Source organism: Manacus candei, unplaced genomic scaffold (genome assembly GCF_025592945.1).
Source record: "Manacus candei isolate 608988 ecotype Guabito, Panama unplaced genomic scaffold, ASM2559294v1 h1tg000016l, whole genome shotgun sequence".
Lineage (NCBI taxonomy): Eukaryota > Metazoa > Chordata > Aves > Passeriformes > Pipridae > Manacus > Manacus candei.
The window spans coordinates 7,578,939-7,597,469 of NW_026138064.1; the positions used below are offsets into that span (position 1 = coordinate 7,578,939).

At 39.4% G+C, this 18,531-nt stretch overlaps 1 protein-coding gene across 6 annotated transcripts in view; it reads right to left on the reverse strand.

Annotated features, from left to right (window-relative positions):
• MCC (MCC regulator of WNT signaling pathway) overlaps window positions 1–18,531 on the reverse strand; it is a 189,944-nt gene that overhangs the window by 69,386 nt on the left and 102,027 nt on the right. For all 6 annotated transcript variants that reach the window (XM_051782580.1, XM_051782577.1, XM_051782579.1 and 3 more), the window contains one exon: window positions 345–458. In XM_051782580.1, the coding sequence (XP_051638540.1) occupies window positions 345–458 (114 nt within the window). The remainder of the gene's footprint in view (window positions 1–344; window positions 459–18,531) is intronic.

The window sequence follows — 18,531 nt, forward strand, 5'->3', positions numbered from 1 at the left end:
TCCAGTTTTCTGCCTCCGCTGGAATCATCGTAGTTATTGACTTGCTACATCTGTGGGTATGCTGCAAGTCTTATATTCTAAAATATTTCAAAGCATTTGTTGTTTATACTGGCTTCAAACCAAAACTAATCTAATTATTTTTAGGGGTTTTTTTTTGAAGAATGTCATCAACACATAAAACTTATAACCCATGGCAAGTATGTGTCTTGCAGTCTTAAAATTCTTTTCACTTTTGACATTGTTGAGTATTTTATCCTCTCCCCACATACTATACTCCTCTCTGAGAAACAACAGCTCCACAAAACCAAGGACCGTCTTCAGAATCTTGAACTACTGTTGCTCACCTGTGCTTTAGCCAGTTTCTTTTCCAACAGGTCACGTTCCTTTTCTGTTTGTTGTAGACATTTATTAAGCTCCACTATGTCTCCCTTTAATGAAGCCAGGGCTGCTAAATGAAGCTGGAAGACAAAAATGAAAGAAACAAATTAACTAATTCACAAGCTATGTAGCAGTAGCATTTCAGACAAGAGACAGTATTATACAGTAGCTACAGTATCACTGGATTTCTGTAGTAGTTAATAGGAACTTTAGTGGAACAAAGTCTAAAAGGAATCTACATGCAAATAAATATTTTTAACATGGAATTTTTCTCTCCAGACAGCACACACATTCCTTCACCATATCCTTTATAAGGATAAATACAATGAAGAATAATTCAGGTAGAAATGTGTAGATTAGTTCTAACGTTAGTTTATTAGGAGGCAGGTTGAGTCTTGTGCTCTAAAACCTTATAGTAAATGTTGACTAAGATTGGTATTACAAAGGTGTATCAAGTTTCGATGCCTTTAGACATATAGAGATTATCAGTTTGGTGAAGGGAATACCTCCATGCAGAGGATTTGGGTTTATTTTGCAACTAAAGCTTACTCCACCTTGAGCTACTGCTCTGCAGTTCTGCTCAGTCCCATGCCAGTGAGTTTCAACAAATCTAATCTACTGAACCCACACATGAAGAACATGAACTGTTTTTCTTTCTGCAGTAGATCCTTTTGATGAAAGATATGTTCTACATTTAACTGATAGCATTTGGTAATATCTATCAGGTTAGGATAACTAGTAACATTGAAACTAGATTAGCTACACAACTTAGAAAACAAGAACAGTTCTTACAAGAATCCTATACTTTTAACTCGTTCACACTCTCTTTGTCCTTAAATATCCCATTAATCGTGTCACCAAAGGCATCAGCTAGAATTCAACACTCAGTACTGGTACCTACAACTGAAAAGTCCTGGAGGAAAACTAGCCACTAATACTGAAGTCTTTCTTTGTAGTAGTAAAGAAACAGCTTCAAGTTATACTGGGTAAGAAAACAAAAGTGACTTTTCACACCAGAGTAAGCAACACAGCAGACACTGCTCTGCTGTCAAGACTCAGACTGAAACATAAACCCTGCTTCTAGTCCTTCAGTCAGTTTCAGTCCCTCACTCTGATATTTTATTGGGAGGGTCACTTAAAAGTTATTTTTCATGCTTCATTTACAATGAATCAGCTAGTGAGTCCCATTCTGATATCAATTTTACCTTTCCAATACTGGAAGCCAGCAAAACCATACGTGCTTTCACATACTGATATGAAAGCAGCTTCATGACAGCAGAGAGACTAGATTATTTGGCAAAAGCTTCTTCACATACAGTATTGTCAGTGTTATAGAAAAAGCCTCTGGCTTCAAGACAGAAAACATAACTTTAAAAAGGTTTTTGGATGCAAACTCTGCAGTTTTAAATGCTTATTCTAGAAGCTCTGGACATCTTCATTTGTGAGTTCAGTACAAAGCATTTTTATTATGTCAGTTACAAAAACTTCTTAGGAAATGCAGTTATTTGTTTAAGTGCAAATACACACATGCACAATTACATGTTGCGTAAACGTTTCTACATTTGGTTTGAGTTTAATTAACACAGATACCAGGCCTTTCCAAAATGCACTGAATATTGAAGACTCTAAATCTGCAAAATCGCAGGATGGCTGAGGCTGACAGGGACCACTGGAGGTCACTCATCCAAGCCCTTACCCAACCCACCAGGTCCAGGTGGATTGAGGACTTCTAAGATTGGAGATCCTACAGCTTCTCTGGGGAACAAATAAGATGCCATACTTTACAGGACAAAATGCTTTGATTGTCTCTATACAAGCATAAATGAATATGGGGTTTGAGCTAGTTTTGAAATGTAAAGTATTTACAAATGGTATTTGACACAAAGACAGTATCGGAAAACAAAGGTTTTGTTTATAGGAGAGAGAAATATTAAGAACAATAGCTCAATTTTCCTTGTTTGCATTTGCATCTCTACAAGAGCTGTGAAATCATTAGAGGTCAGACCTTACTCTTATTTAACCCCTTGGCTTTCCTGTGGCTGTGTTTTCCACAGCAGATACACACCAATTGACTTACTAGAGGCTAGACTGAGATCACAAATAATTTTTCATTCGCAGACACTTGTGAATATTTCAACCTATTTCATAAAACAAATCAAACCCCAAATCTAATCACAGCAAAAACTGTTGGATAAAGAAAATACATTAAAGATTGTTAAAAAAATTATATAGAACAGGTAAACTACTGTTATTTCAGTGAGCAGGATCAGTTTTAGAACATACTAAAAAAAGAAAAGAAAAGAAGAAAAAAGATGCAGCTATGGAATGTTATCCTTTGAAAAATTAATCTGGTGTGGTAGGGGGAAACAGTTTTTCCCCCTGCAGTTGTAAAATGGTTCAACCCCAGGGGGTGGTGACCCCTGGAAGTTTTGAAGTTTTGTCCAATGGGCGCTTCTGCAAAATGTAAACATACCATAAGCAAATGGAAGAGAAGGTTAGTTGTAGTTTGGCAGTAGAAGAAGTGGCCATGTTGTGAAAGCCACGAGGAGAAACAGCAGCAGGCCCACTGGGGGCTGAGCCCCCCCCAGCCCCCAGCGGGGCCTGTGGGGACCTGGAACAGCATAAAGCTGGGCTAAGTGCCTGCAGCTGAGAAAGTTTTCTCCACTGTGAGTGAGCAGAGACAGAGCAGCAGGAGAAGCAGCGTCCAGAGACTGTGGCTGAGAGCCAGGACAGATAAGAACTGAACCAAACAGCAAACGGCATGCAGCAAGAGAGAGAACTCCTGGAAGGAGAGCCGAGAAAGAGAGACAGCAGCAGAGAGACAGAGTTGGGGTAAGAACTGGAATAAAACCCCACACCCCTTTGAGACCTCTGAGAAAGGAGGGAGATGGACTCCTATTAAAGAGAGGAGCCTTGGAGTGCTGCAGCACCAGAGAGAGAGGAGCTGAGAAGCTCAAAGACGTCCTGAAGCTGGACCGGGACGGAGAAGGAATGCAGGGGGGGTTGACCTTGGCCCCCCTCGCTGCTGCTGACAAGCCTGGCAGCCTGAGACAGAGCACAGGAGCTCTGGTAGAACTCTTGAGGTAAAAGCTTTCAATTGAATGCTGCCCAAGATGTTCTGACTCAAGGGTGAACCCCTGAGGAAGGGACTTTCACGAAGATGCCCCTGCATTTTGTGATATGCCTGTGGTGAAGCGAGTTTTGTCCCTGCTGGCAGTCCACAGGTGAGACCTTTGCTTGGAGTCGAAGGAGAGCCAAGAGGGGTGAAAGGAGACCCCCTTGTGTCTTGAAGACCCTTGTTTGGAGACAACGGGCCAAGGGGCTTGGAGACCCCCTTGTGTGTATTGAAAAGAGATCCAGCTACAATAATCCAGTTACGGCTGCTGCATAGAGACAGAGAGAACCTGCTGCCTTAGAGACATTGCTGCTCTGAAGAAGGGATCTGTCCTTCTTCCCTCCTGGACTTTTATTTGGAGGGGAGAAGAGATCTGATCCATTGTAAATACTTATGTCATGGTAGAGATAGTTGAGATTGTGTGTATAATGTATTATAATATTTATGTGTAATGTATTATAATATTTATTTGTACAGTCATTTGTAATATATTTCCTTTCCCCCATTCTGAGTCTCGTGTTTTGTCTGGAAAAAACACATCTTACACTAGGTTGAGATTGGGGGAGGGGGCTTTGATAGAGAATTAGATTTTTTGGAGCTCTCAAACCATGACATCTGGCAATTCACACTTGAAGAGTGAAACATGGTGCTAATAGCACTTCTGAGTGTGCTCGAGGCCTACAGTAACGGCCCTGCTTCTATTACAACCGATGTTTACAACATCATAGAAATCAAAATTTTAGGTGACATGAGAAAAAAAGCCCAACACTGACACCTAAAACTAACCAAAAGAGAAAAAATATCTGAATCTGGAGGTTGAACAAAAGAACTACATGTTGCAAAGTTCACTCTTTTGGGATTCTTATGAACCTTGACTGTGGCACTGGTGGGCAGCCCGCACATCCACACGAACAGCCTCTAAACTGACACTGATACTGTGCAAGAATGGTCAGCCTTGCTTTCACCTTCCAGAGGAGGAATCTGTTGCTACTTCCACTCCAAGTGAGGGAGCAAAGTAACAGCAATGTATGAACGTATGAAAATGAGGCTGTGGGACACCAAGCTTAGGACAAAATACTGTCTTCACTTCAACTCAGTCTTAACACATTGTCTTGGACCATAGTCTTTCTTTAAGTAAAAATAAAAAATTAAATTATTATGCAATTATGAGCTAGGAAGGGTTTGATATGTCCATACTTAGAAGGATTTTATTTCCACTTCAGTGAATTTAGCATTCCTACTCTCTTTACAGTCACTCCCAATTTAAGTAAGAAAAATTATGTCTCTATCAATGAACTGATGGAAAGAGGAAACAGATCTATTTTTTTCTATTTCCCCTTTTGCCAAACATGACTGGAGAAAATTAACTTAGGAGAAAAACAGCAAGGTTCAGTGCAGTCCCTTGAAAATCTCAAGATGCCAAACTTCATTCCTATGTTTCTTTCCAGTTTGCTCAGGTGATGGGCACACCTTTTGTCCTTCAGGAAAGAAAGGAGTGGAAAACTAATCCCAAGAGTGAACCTCACTCAATCCTCTGCATTTAGCACTGAGGTGACCCACAGTATAGGGCTGGTTACAACATCCCAGACAGTATAAGCTTGTCCACAGTGACTTGTTTTCCAAGACCCTCACCATTTTCTGTATCACCTTAACTTGCTCCTTCAACTTCAGTTTCTTCCGACTGACAACAATCCAGACCTTTCAAAACAGAAAATGCCATTCAAGAACCACTCAAAAATTAAGATACTACTTACTATGCTAACTTAATCATAATTTATTAAAGCATCCTGTGGTTCCTGTGTTCTTGCCAACACTTCTGAAACAGAAAATAATTTCTGATTTCTAAAGACAAGACTGCGGAATAGCAATAAAGCTAAACTTAGGATCTCTGTCTCCAGACATGATGTGATGTACTGTCACCATAAATTTAGGGAAGCAAAATCTGTATTGCCATGTCAAATCAGTGATCCACATATCCAGCACTTTGCTTCCACCATAAGCCAACCAGCTGTCTCAGCAATAGGAAGAAAAAAAAAAAGAAAAAAAAAGGCAAAAACCCCACCAAAACCTCTGAAATGTACTTGTCCAATTGTCTGAAATTCAAAGAAAGAAAACATCGCCCCAGCTTTCCTTAGCAGCTCACACCCTAAAGAGCTCTATATTAGAATGTCCACTATGTAACTTCCAAAAGTACGGCTCTAAAATGATTTTTAAAAGCAGCCAATCAACTTTAAGACTCCTAGTCGTGGCAGCAAAACTCCCTGGATGAGCGTGTGCTTGCTTAACAAAATACATTAAGTTCAGTTCTTAATTACTTGACTTCTGCATCTCCGAGACCTCTGCATTCCTCTCCCCACTTCTTTAACCTCAGGCCACCAGCCATACTCTCTTCAAATGTCTTCAAATCCCCACTTCTCCCAGAACCCTCTGTATCCCTAACTGCACTCACCAATTAAAGGTTCTCCAGGGTGAACAGGTGGAGAAGAAGTTGCAGTCTCCAGTGACCTCCCAGCTTACAATAAAGTAGTAGGGTTTAGAATGTTTTAAGAAAGATAATGTGCTATAAACAACACTCAAGTTTTACATGGCTTAAATATCACTAATCTTTTCACTCCTGGCTGTAAATCTCAGACTTGTCCATGCTGCATTCCCAGGTCACCGTCTCACTATTGAAGGTCAATTCTTAGTACAAGCAACTGTCTCCAAGGTCACACTTGCCATTTTAGGCAGAAGTCAGTTCTCTTGACTCCTAATCTTTAGCTGCCAACCACTTCAAAAAGGGATGCACAGTTTCTTGAAGGACAGGTAATTTCTTCAGACTTGATACAAAATCCTAGGCAGGAAAACTACCTATGCTGCTGTAACTTAAGTTGCTGCAGGAAGTTTCCACAATTTCCCTCAAGCTCCATGCCATAAACCTTTGTGTAAGTTATCTTTGAGTATTTCTCTCATAAGAAACACCCAGTACATTCTGACATTTCCAATCACAAGTCCTACATCTTTTATTGCCTCCTCTTTCTTGTTACCTGGTCAATACACCAGGGAAAAAGCTGACTAATTTTCCTGAAGGCTTTGTAAATGGATGGCAAACTGCAGGAGACTGTGTGTTATTTCCTCTTGAGGTTTTCTACTGCACTGGACGTTATTACTGAAATTATAATTTCAATGAATTGGATAGAAAACAATCACTGTTGCAAAATACAGCCTTGATAAGGCTTTGTGATGAATCAGCTTTAACAGTAAGTATGTTATAAAGGAGTATGTCACAGTTTCTTTCTCAGTGAAAGTATGTTGAATAAAGAAAAATCTTAAGCACAACTTTTACATTCCATCCTAACTCCCTCCCTTCTAAAAAAGTCCACAGGCCTATCAGAGTAAGTTCTTGCTCTCTATGGCATAACTCTTTTGAATTAAATCTCTTATTGAAAAATTCCATTTAAAACTTCTTCTGCCTGAAAAAACATTAAAAAAAATTTTTGCTTCAGTGAAAACCACGGGGGGGTTTTCTCTATGAGACTAAAGCAGTGAGTTGCAGAACTCCTCCAACTGATTCCAGTTATGTGAATGTTCATGTCTGATGCTAGCCATCAGAAAATCTTATGCAAAATTTCTGAATGATGCCTCAAACTCTTTTCTGGTGGCAACTACTTTTAGAAGGAAGCAGCACAGAGACATACCATTCATGAACCAGAATTTTTGAAAGAAACTCAATTGCATGAATGCATTTTTCTTTTTTAATCATTATATGGCTTACATTTCAAGCAATGGAATCTCCAGTGCACAAACTCAAAAGGTGATAAACATTGATAAATGTTTACTATCAATTGCATCTGCACAGATAAGTCTGAACAACTGGCAGCCATCAATCTGCCCACTGAATAGGAATTTATGTGGGTAAGTCTTTTAGTGTTTCAGTAACCTGGATGTATTATTCAGTTCATAAGAAATATTTTCTTTTGTTGTGCACCAGACTAATAACCCAACACGGTATCTCTGTCTATAGCATCAGGCATTTGTTCAAGTGGCTTTGTACCTTTTCAGCAATTTATCTAGCAGCCTTCTCCAAATAAAAAAGCAAGTAGCTGTAAAATTTGCAGAGAATCAAGGACCTGTAGCATGACAAACCCAGACTAGAATATTTAAGTCAAGTGGTGACAGCAATTTGTAAAGATGGAATCAAAATTAATTCAAAGGTACAAACACACAGTAATTACAAACCAGAAACTACTCGAAGTGTTCATGAATGCAATGTTTAGAATTTTTGCCCAGTTCACAACTTGGTCTGCACAACTCGTGGAAGAAAAAGGTGCCTGGAAAATCCTAGTACAAGATTAAATGTATTTCTCAAAACACCTCCTCCCACAATGACCTCATTTTTTTTCTTTTCTTTCTTATAACTGCAGATGCAGGGGCTTGACAGATAAACTAGTTCTTGTTCAAGTCAGGATGTCTCTACTTTCTTCTTCAACTAATGTAAAAAATACTCCTTGGTCCATCAGGAAAAAGTGCATAGCAATTTTTTTTAAATGTCAAAAACTTCTGCAAATGGAAAAGCCATTTTCCAACTGGATTACTATGTATTTTGGTTAAGACTACTCATTTTATATGACCTTTTCTCTGCAATTTTTCTGAAAAAGAATAAAAGTGAAGATTCAGATGTGTCTACTGGACAATAAATCTTCATTTGTATATTCACATGCCCAAAAATTAATTGCACTTAATGAAATTACAGAAGCTTATAAGTATCAAAGTTGGAAGCCTCAGTCAAATAAAAAAATTGCAATTGCTCTAACATTCTGAAACTAATTTACGGAGTATTTCCACCATTATCTGCCTGTCTCTACCAAGCCCAAGGCAGGTTCACTCCTTATCTTGGACTTTGAATGCCAAACTCAACCCTGTATTTCACCCATGGAGTCCTATTAAATAAACAGGAGTTGCATAGATATTTATGAGTCCAGAGCATGGTTCCATGGAAAGTGCACATCCCCTTAGATTGTCATTCTCTCCTTGAGTATAATTTTCTTTGCTTTAAATCATCAAATAATAACAGGAAAAAAACATTACTAATTCTCTAAGGAAGTCAGGACAGCACAGGAAGTTGCTCGTACAGCAACTTCTACATTTTTTATGTTTATATCATACAAATGCATGCCCATGTATGCACATATATAGAAGAAAATCAGGGGTCATGACAAGACAAAATTTATAATTTAGAGGCATTGTATGTGTCACACATTCCACTTAAGACTTAACAATGTCTCTGTATCCTTCTTACGACCACTTTCACTAAAGACACAAAAAGACTTGCTGTGAGCATGGTTCATAAACAGCTTTCAAGCAGTAACTGGCATAGCAGTAAATCTACATAAGGTTCAACAAATAAATCTTGTGCTCTCTGCTGCCGATATAGAAACATTAATCTTGAGAGGAACACAATGCAGTACCTCCTTATCTGTTTAAAGTAGGGCAAATATTTTACTCATGTTAATTGTCCTGACAGAAAAGGATCAACACTGCATTATTTTTCAACACATGGCTTATTTTTCACCCCTGCACACAACGTAGGCCAAAACATTTGCTGATTCCAAAGTTAAAGCTATTCTGCGTTAATTCTTCATAAAATTTGTACCTTATTCATACAGCATTCTTGCTTGAATCTTTACATAGCATGTGGCATACTACTCAAATAATCTGGGGGAATGAAAGTGGAATTTACTTTTTTCATTTTCCATGGCTTCACCATCTGTATAACATGATACTTCATAGTTCGGGTGAAGACTTACATAGCTGCATTATTTTTTTTCTATTTACATTTCTCTGAGCTCTAAAATCTTGAAATATCAAGAAATGCTATCATTAATGTAATTTTATTAATGAAACAGTACCCATTCCCAGTGTAACTGAAGTAACATTGGTGGAAAAAAAAATAAATCATATTTTTACCATCTTAAACTAAGTTTCCTCGTTCAAAGAGCATACTAAAGAAGTGCTGTACCAGACCAGCCAACAGCTGACAGTCCAGCATCCTGCCTCTGAGAATGGCAAATCACAGAAGTCGAAGAAAAAGCATAAGAACTGTGTACACATTTGTAAAGCTTCCCTGGTATTGCTTTGCATGTTCTGCACCTCAGGGATAACTTTTGTCCCTTTTGACCTTCTTCGTAGCACTTGTGAATTTATGCTCTCTCAAAACATATACCCCTTTTTCTCCCTTATCATCTGAGCTGACAAGTCCTAATCTATATCTAACAGGAGAAGCTCTTTCGCTTTTGCCTTTCTTTGGAGCACTCTGGTTTTACAGTTCTGGTGCCTGACACATTACAGTCCTGAGAGAGGGAGAGTGCTTGACTGCACAGCTGGCCAAGCTGAATTTTGCTGTCAGCAACCTAAATCTAGGCACATATTACACCACTGGCCTTCACTGTATTAACATTTGGGTCAATCTAGTCTGTATATAAGCAATCTTTATGTTCTCAAGCATATATCCTGGGTACATTCCACAGCTCTCTGTGCTGAGAAGCTCAAAGTTGGTTGCCCTCCTCACCACCCCCAACTCAGGTAACTGTACCAGTTGCAGGAAAAAACGCATGTCTTGAGGAGAAACTAGTGGGAAACTGCATTAGCAGTTTCTTCTCTATGGAGCAGTTAGGCTCTGTCTTTAGCTAAAGCATTTCTGAGGATTTAATGAGTACCCTCAATCACAGGAGCAAGCTTTAGTCAAAATGCAGACACATCTGCATTTTGAAAGGTCTCGTGTGTGAATGCTGGTATGTGAGTAGGAAGGGAAGACATGCCTGTGCACACAACAGATGTAACAAGTGAAAGAAGGCAACTGTCAAGTGATGATATCACGGCAAGTACCAGAGATGACAATTACGCAAATTATTCATATTCTACAGAGCTGTGGATAACTTGATTCTTGAGTTGCTCACCTCAGTGAACCAAGCTCCTATTTTCATTCATGTTTTGACAAACACCATCAGAAGCATGCTGTTCTGGTGAATCAATGTCATATATATCCAGCCTCCATCCCAAGCAACGTTGCCCCACTTTCTAACAGAGTCCACTAGCTCAGCTAAGGATGCATTTACCCAGCTGTGCTGTTTTAAATCCAAGCTACACCTACGCTATACTGTGTTGACTGAATTGTAAGCCTTGACATTCACAGAGAGAGGTCAAGGGCATGCAGGTGGCTGCACCCCCTCCTCCAGTCTGCAATTCCAGCCTGAACTCTCCCTTCCTTCCCTTCTGTCTGTTATGAGTTCTTCTCTTACTGGGGTCCTGACATAGGACACTTTTATTTGTTCTTTCTTTTCTATCTTTTCTGCTCCCTCTCCTCACTAAAGCTGCTGAACACAGCAACTCCCTGTGCAGCAGCTGTTTCCATTCAGCCCTGTGGTCCCTATGAAGATGGAATTAGCCTCTCATTAACCCTCTCCCTCCTGCTGTTATGCATCAATGCAGCTATTTAACTAAGTGCAGGGAGCAATTAATACCGTCTCTGTTTGCAGTCACCATTTTTGCCTCTTTCAGCTGCAATGCTGAGTATGCAGCAGCACACTCAGCTGCCACAGATATGTAAGCCCCAGAGAATGAAGTCGATAAACAGATATTTTTAAAAAAAGACTTTATGACAAGGATCAGATATACAACAGCAAGGGTCAAGTTTAAAACGTGTTATTGCTGGGAAAAAAAAAAGCAATTTTACAAAGTAACCAGTTATTTATTTTTTTTTTAACTTGCTCACCATAATGGAATACTTTATGATTTTACTTAGCTGAAATGCACCTAACTGCTAAACGTGCCAGAATACTTGGGAATATGTACTGAAAAATAAACTTTTAAAATCTTGTTGAGATAAATCAGCTTTTTAAAATAAGTAATAGTCATAGAAAACTAACATTAATTATGCTGTTTTCTCAAGGGTATTTTTACACTGCAATAGGAAGGTGCTTGTTCCTCCTCCTCCCAACCACACTCCCCAGCTGTCTTAGTCCATTTTCAAGTAACAAAGTATTTTGTCTGTTCCACGAACCTACTCAAGAAGGTACTGATGGCTACCTTTCACATAAAGCTATGCCTCAGGCACCTCATCCAAGTCTCAGAAGTTGAATTTGTCATTAGATGGACCCAGACTGCATTTTAAACAAAATATTACTACAAATAGCCAAGCTTGAAACAAGTTGCACAGCACTCAGTGAAGGACAGGCAGCAAAACTAGAAGTGGCTACCTGGGCAGAAGCAGCAACCCCCTAGTGCCTGAAAACTGAACCCTCATCAGCCAAATACATATATACCTCTTCCTGCTTTCCCCAGACTCCTGTGAACAGTCACAGAATAGTTTTCTGTGTCTGGTACAAGACTTGCTGTCCTAGCAACAGGCTTTTCCCATCACTATTTCGTTTACTCTTCCTCTAATCTCACCAGAGGCCCTACCACTTCCATGTTGGAGGAAATCTCACTACAGAACCTGGGGCTCACAGAGTAAATCCTTGGCATCACACAACTGAATTCGTAACATATGCTTAAGTGTTTATTCAATTCCCCTAAGTGAACCTAAGACTGTATTTGGGACTCTTCTAGCCATACAGATGTTGAAATTTCTGAGGGGCTTAAGGCTGGGAACAAACTAAAAGCAAGCTAACAGTTTTCTTCTGAAGGAAAAATCCTTGCCTTGTGATCTCAAGTTATTCTGACACAGTTCAATTTCAGTCACTGAGCATATCTCTAAGTACTCTGCAAAATACTCCTGTAGTCTCAACTGGGAGGGTAAAAGAGTTACAGATGCCACCGTTAATTTGCTCTTTCTTGACTCATACAATGGGCTATCTTCTTGCCAATTTGGCTGCGCTAACATTACTGTAAAGCAATCTAATCAGCAGGAATCCAAATGTCCACTATAACAAAGAGGAAAAAATAAAACTGGATTTGACCCAGAAAATGATGGAAAGTAATTTATTTTCCTGTCTTGTTCTGAGATTCCAGAATCAGATAATGTATTTAAGGGTCTGTTCCAATCTAAAAACCCCCATACTGATATACACTATATATTCCAGATTAAAAAGGTGTCAACCTCTCTTAGGACACAGTTTTAAAGAGCTATTACTAAGGTCTGGACTGAGACAGAAAGTTTACAAAAAACATATTCCAAAAAACTTCCACAGTGGAGATAAAACAAGTCTCAGTCCTACTGTTCCCTTCCCACTTCAATTAAATTGTAATCACAAATATATAATTGCATGTACAGTGTGGCTTAGCTGCCTAGGATATACAAATTCTAGTGTAATTTTTCAAGTTCCTGACATACCATATATCTACATCCAATCAAATTTAAGTGTAGATATTTCTTAAAGGAAGGGAGGTGAGCAGCAGGAAGGGAAGAAATGTTTCCTGAGTTTGTGTGCACCAACCATATAAGATTCTCACATTTATCCTCCCAAATAACTCCAGCAGAGTATTTCTGTAAACGTAATTTGTGGTGCTCTATAATCCTGTTACTAAGATTTCCCATTTGCCCAGGTTCAACAGCAGAGAACCAGAGAAATTTATAATCTGCTTCTCTGAGCTCTGATCATGCACAGCTTGTGCACCCTTAAAAACCTCCACTGAAGTCCCATTTATATACATATAACAAGACTGAAACAGTCCCTCCTGCACCAGCAGAACATTACACAATTTCCTTAAGGTGCTGTTGGTCAAAACTGGATTTGTATTAACCTGGTTAAGACTTTTTGCTGAAGTCAGTTCCACTGCCTAGCAAAAGCATGAGATTTGAGAGTAAGTCTACAAGAGTGTGATGTGTGGGGATACCACAGAAGCCCTTATCTCTCTAATTCTTCCCCCTTTTCCATACTCGGAGGAGAATAAATGCCAGTTTGGGCTGCTGTTAGAAAACAGAGAAGGAATACTTATGTACCAGCCAAGTTTTTTTCTGAGTCACAGTGGTCTGAAGTCTCTGGCAGCAAGCAGAGGTTTGTATCACCTATTTTACAGCCCTCTTGCAGGTACTTCTACCTGAAGCTCAGAGCTACCTATGTAATTCAGTGCTACCCACCAGCCATACTCTGAAATAATCAGTTCTGCCTTCCCTTTCTTTTCACATAATGATGCAGTAACAGCAGCCAACAGCTTCCCTATCAGAGTGTGTACCTAGGGACAAATGCAGTTGTAGGGGTTATGTATGCTTCCTCTGTAGTCACCCCCAACTTTTCCCAAATGTTGTGATGGCAGACTGAGTGGACTTGCTCTGTAAATGCTGCCGTGAATTAGACAACCCTGCTCTGAAATAATATGCTTGAGTTTCCTGAGACTTGAGTTAGCTGCTTTTCTTAAGTAAGGATATTTAGGGCTTTTCTAATTAATAGCAAATGTTCCATCATATTACAAACTCAGAAAACAAGACAGAGATCTGGAAAAGAATTCAAGGACAGTATAAACCAGATGGCTCTAGGCAAGAGCATTACATTTAAACATAAACATCTTTCTGCACAACTCATGCACATTTTTGCAGTGTTACCAACTTTACAGTCCCAGCATTTTATCATATCCCTGAAGTATATACTGTTTGAGATACAAATGCAGCACAATCAGTCAAGGAAAAATCAGGTTTTGTTTTACATCCTTAGCTATGTGACTATCAATGGACAGATTTGAACTACCAACAAAAATATGGAAACTGTGAGAATCAACCACTCCATCTGCTCAACCCACTCCTCAGCCACAGGCAGAATATATGCAGATGGGAATGTCCCAACCCTCTGAAATCCCAGCAGGCCTTACACATTGTAGCTTCATTTTTTGAGAGTAGGACAATGGGAATTAGCAAGCTTGTCTTGAAATAGTAATTGAGAAGAGACATTTCATTCACATAAAACCACAAATGCACCAGTGATTTTACATCTCTGAAGCAAAACCACAGAGGGAATGGAAGAAAAGCTTTTATTGTTATACTGCAATGAATATGAAAAATTATGCTTTTCCCCACTGTAGACATTAAAATTTAGTGACACTGTTTTGGGAAATTGCGTAGTAGGCACTCAAGTCAAGATATTTCAATCTGTCTTCATTGAACAGAGAAACAAGAAAAGCTTCTGCAGCCACTCCTGTAAAAGAAACCAACAAAAAAGACTTTGGAGCTTATCATTCCATACCTTAAAATATTTTATTGCAGCAGCTATGAGGCATAGGAGAAAGTAAACTAAGAAGGAACAAAGATATATACACTACACTGAGCACTACTGTCCAGAAGTGTATGTAAAAGAGGGCTGTACATTATTAATAGCTAAAAAAGCAGGACCTCGGATGGGACTGAAATATTAGATATAGCTTATTTTAGTTCCAACTTGTTCACATTTCATGGAAACCATGCCCTACAGTCATTTCAGAACACCATTTTCTTTTATAAATTAATCATAGTAATGTGCTCTGCTGTCAAACATCATGGAAACACCAGACCAGCTGACAAACAGAATTCTCACCCTTATTTTTAAAGATGATGAAATTAGTTCTTTACAAAGAACTTATCAATTGATAAAGATACATCTGCCAAACTACGTAAGAGGCATGTTTGGAAATGCAACCTGGATTTTAAAAGACTGAAGAAATAAGAGTTAATCCAATGTTATTGAATAACTTACTGTTCTTCAAACAAGGAAACAAACCCTGAAACATGAAGGATCAGGAGTGGTATATCTGAAGAATAAGGAGTGGAATAGGCTGATGAATGGTCCAGAATGTGAAATGATTCACCTTGGATGGTTGGTCTTTGGCCCAACCTCCTGCTCACATTAGAGTCAAGGTTGCTCAGGACTTTTTGCACAGCTGGGCCTTGAGAACTGCTACGGATGGAGTCTGCACAGCAGCTCTGAGTACGCAGTTCTCTTCTTGACTGTTCTCACAGGTTTTTTTCCATATATTCAGTTAACTCTCATTTCAACTTATGCACATTGTTTATGCACCCTCCCACTGTTTATATCAGCAAGAGTTTGAGTCCCCCACTGTGATAACCACTCCACAGGCACAGAGGGGTTCTATTACATCAACCTGAAGCCATCCTTTCTTCAGACCGAACCAGCCCAGATCCCACAGCCTCTTCTCCCACAGCAAGTGCTCCAGCCCCTGATTGTGTGGGCAGCCCTTTCCCTGCACTCCTTCACCTTTATGGTACTGGCAGGCCCCAAATTGGATGCACAGTCATAATGAGCGTAGAAAATAATGGATCTAGAGTATAAGGCACAATGGATTTAAAAATACAATGGCTTTTATTTGTTAGGTAAACAGCTTCACCACTATTGCCCAGCTGCTAAGAGGTTAAAAACCCCTGAAAGTAATAAAGGTCTTTCCAAGGACCATTATAGAAATGCAATAAGGCTACAGAAGGAAGTGCCTTCATTCTGCCAAAAAACCTAAAATGAGATCCCCTAATCAAACATCCAAACAAAAAAGTCCTAGATGTGGTAACTACAGAATACATTACACTTAAGTAAAAGCTTGAAGTGTCTTAGGAATACTTAATTTCCAATTTAATTAACTTAGATATGCACAATGTCACAACAGAATAAACCAAAATGGTACTAAGCTGTGCAGAGGCATTACTTGGTAAGGCTCATCTCCAGCTTCTTCAATACCTATAAAAGGGAACTAAATTGAACTAATGACATCTGCAAATAAGTGTAAAAAGGGTGGTGCTGGAAACACTAGTGAACTCTGAGGTACAGTACAAAACATTTACAAAGATGTTTGGAAATTAAAGTGAATTTGGTAGAAGGCCAGACAATACGAGTTAATGTGCAGCAGGCTCTGAGGGAGACACAAAGGGAAAGTGAAGCAGCAGGAGAAAGAACTGTGTCTTTATGAAAGGAGTCTTATTAGGCAGTCCAGAAGAGGACTTGTCTGCAGCTCAGGTAAGAAGCCACCTGGAATAATTCATTCCGTCCTGAGAAATGGAATACCAAGCAGAGAATGGTATGCTGAGGGAAATTCAGAAAAGTACAATGAGAAGCACAAAGCCACTGAGCAGATTGCTTTGTGTGTCAATCTACCTACTTTCAAATGCTATTTTCATCACAACAGATTTCCACATCTGTGAGGCAGGTGAAGTTGAGAGAAATAATCTGGGTAAGTGGCAAGGAGCATAACCAGCAAATTCCAGGGTATGGACCCAATGTGGAAATGCATTTGGGTCACAAGAATTAGGAGAATAAGGAAAGTATGTTATGTTGGGGTTTTTTCTGACTGAATGAAGTTGTTCAGTTTAACAATCTCCCAAGAGACAAGTTTGAGTTTCCATTTTTTAAGGCATGTTGAAGAGTTGGAAAAGGTTCCGAAATACTACATAGTAGTAGTAAACAAAGTTATATATAAGGTACGCTGAGCACTTGTCTTAGGACTAGAATAGAGAGAAATCCTGCACTAACTGCAACAGCTGAGCAAATAATCTCTGCACCACTACAGTTCTGTGAAACCTTTAAACCTGTCCTCTTTTTAGTCCTCTTAACTTCCTGTCTTTATAACATAAAAGCATATCTTAAAACAAAACAAAACACAACAAAAAAAAAAGAAAAAGCCCAAGATAAAGCCAAAGTAAAGAATTACTCTTTCCTTAAAAGCCTTAAAAAAATACAACTCACAAGGAAAACTTAGCAGCACAACTGCTGTGATCTTCACTACTGTATTACTTACTACTTCTTGTGCATAAACTAAGAGGTTCTCTTCAATGCATCTCTAAAGAGGTAAGAATAAAAGAATTGAGCCTGAATTCTTTATAAGAGTCATACTACTCATAAATATGCAACACCACAGGAAAGCACGTAAATTCATAAATTGGATAGCCTAGTACAGTTTTGATTGGCAGTCTTCTAATCCTGCTTTAGGCTGGCATTATTTCTGGCTCACCAGAGAAGACCCTCTGAACACCTGCCCTTCTGATCCTCTCCCCCATCCCACTTTGGGGCAGTGACTGAGTGACCAGAGGGGGGCTTGGCTGCCAGAGGGGGTCAACACACCTCAGTGCTCTACAAGACTGAGAGCCCCAGCATGTTCCCAGGTGAGAAAATCAGTGCCACCTAGAGCACCTTGATCCTCTCCCTTCTTTCAGATACACTCAAAAGCCTAATTTCAATTTAGTATGTGATTACAACAACAAAGAGGACAAAGGAGTAAGTGATGAAGTCTAATGATTTTTTTAAAAAATCTACTTCAATTTAAGAACCGAAAAGATATGATAATCAAGCATGTTAAAATGAACTTTCCAAAACCTAAGTGAGATGTTATGCAACTCAGCAAAACACTGAAAAATACTCTGTGCCAGAGGAGGAAACTTCAACAATCGTCTAAAAATAGCTTTTAAAAAAATGAGGGAGTTCACTTCCAAATAAGTGATTCTGACTTTGCTGCTTTCATGCTGGCTGTAATCCAACTGGGCAACAAAGAGGTTTGTCTTTGCAGGTCTGGCTAATGCACAGTTAATTTCAGAGAGAAGTGAGTTGGAAAATCATCAAATATCAACCTGTTCCACATTCTCTAACGGGCAGAAAAGAAAATTACCTACGAGTTTAGTACACGGGGGTCACGTGCACTGTAGCTTCTCAGAATTCACCAGAAATCAGTTTCATCCCATCCAAAACATTCATTCTATCAAAGTGAAAACTGACTAAACTTCACTCAGCTAAGACAGTACAAGGAAACATCTATTTTCTCAGACCTCATGACCATCCTTTATGAGTCACTATGAAACTCAATGGGTCACAGCTCAAGCTGACTTCCTTGTTATCACCATATCTTCAGTGTGTACCCGCACCTTCACATACTCCCAGAGTTCTACTTCCTACCTGCACTGTGTTTCAAGTCTATCACACACAGCACTGTCTAACTTGTGCCTTCTGCCCATGTCACTCACAACCAATGCATTAATCTCTTTTTGCCTGAACTCAGTCCACCCTGGAGTGGGAAATCTAGCACCTCCTTTTGGCAACACTCATCAGCAAGACAGAAGGACTAACTGCTTGCTTCACAGTGAGATTCTGCCTGAGGCTTTT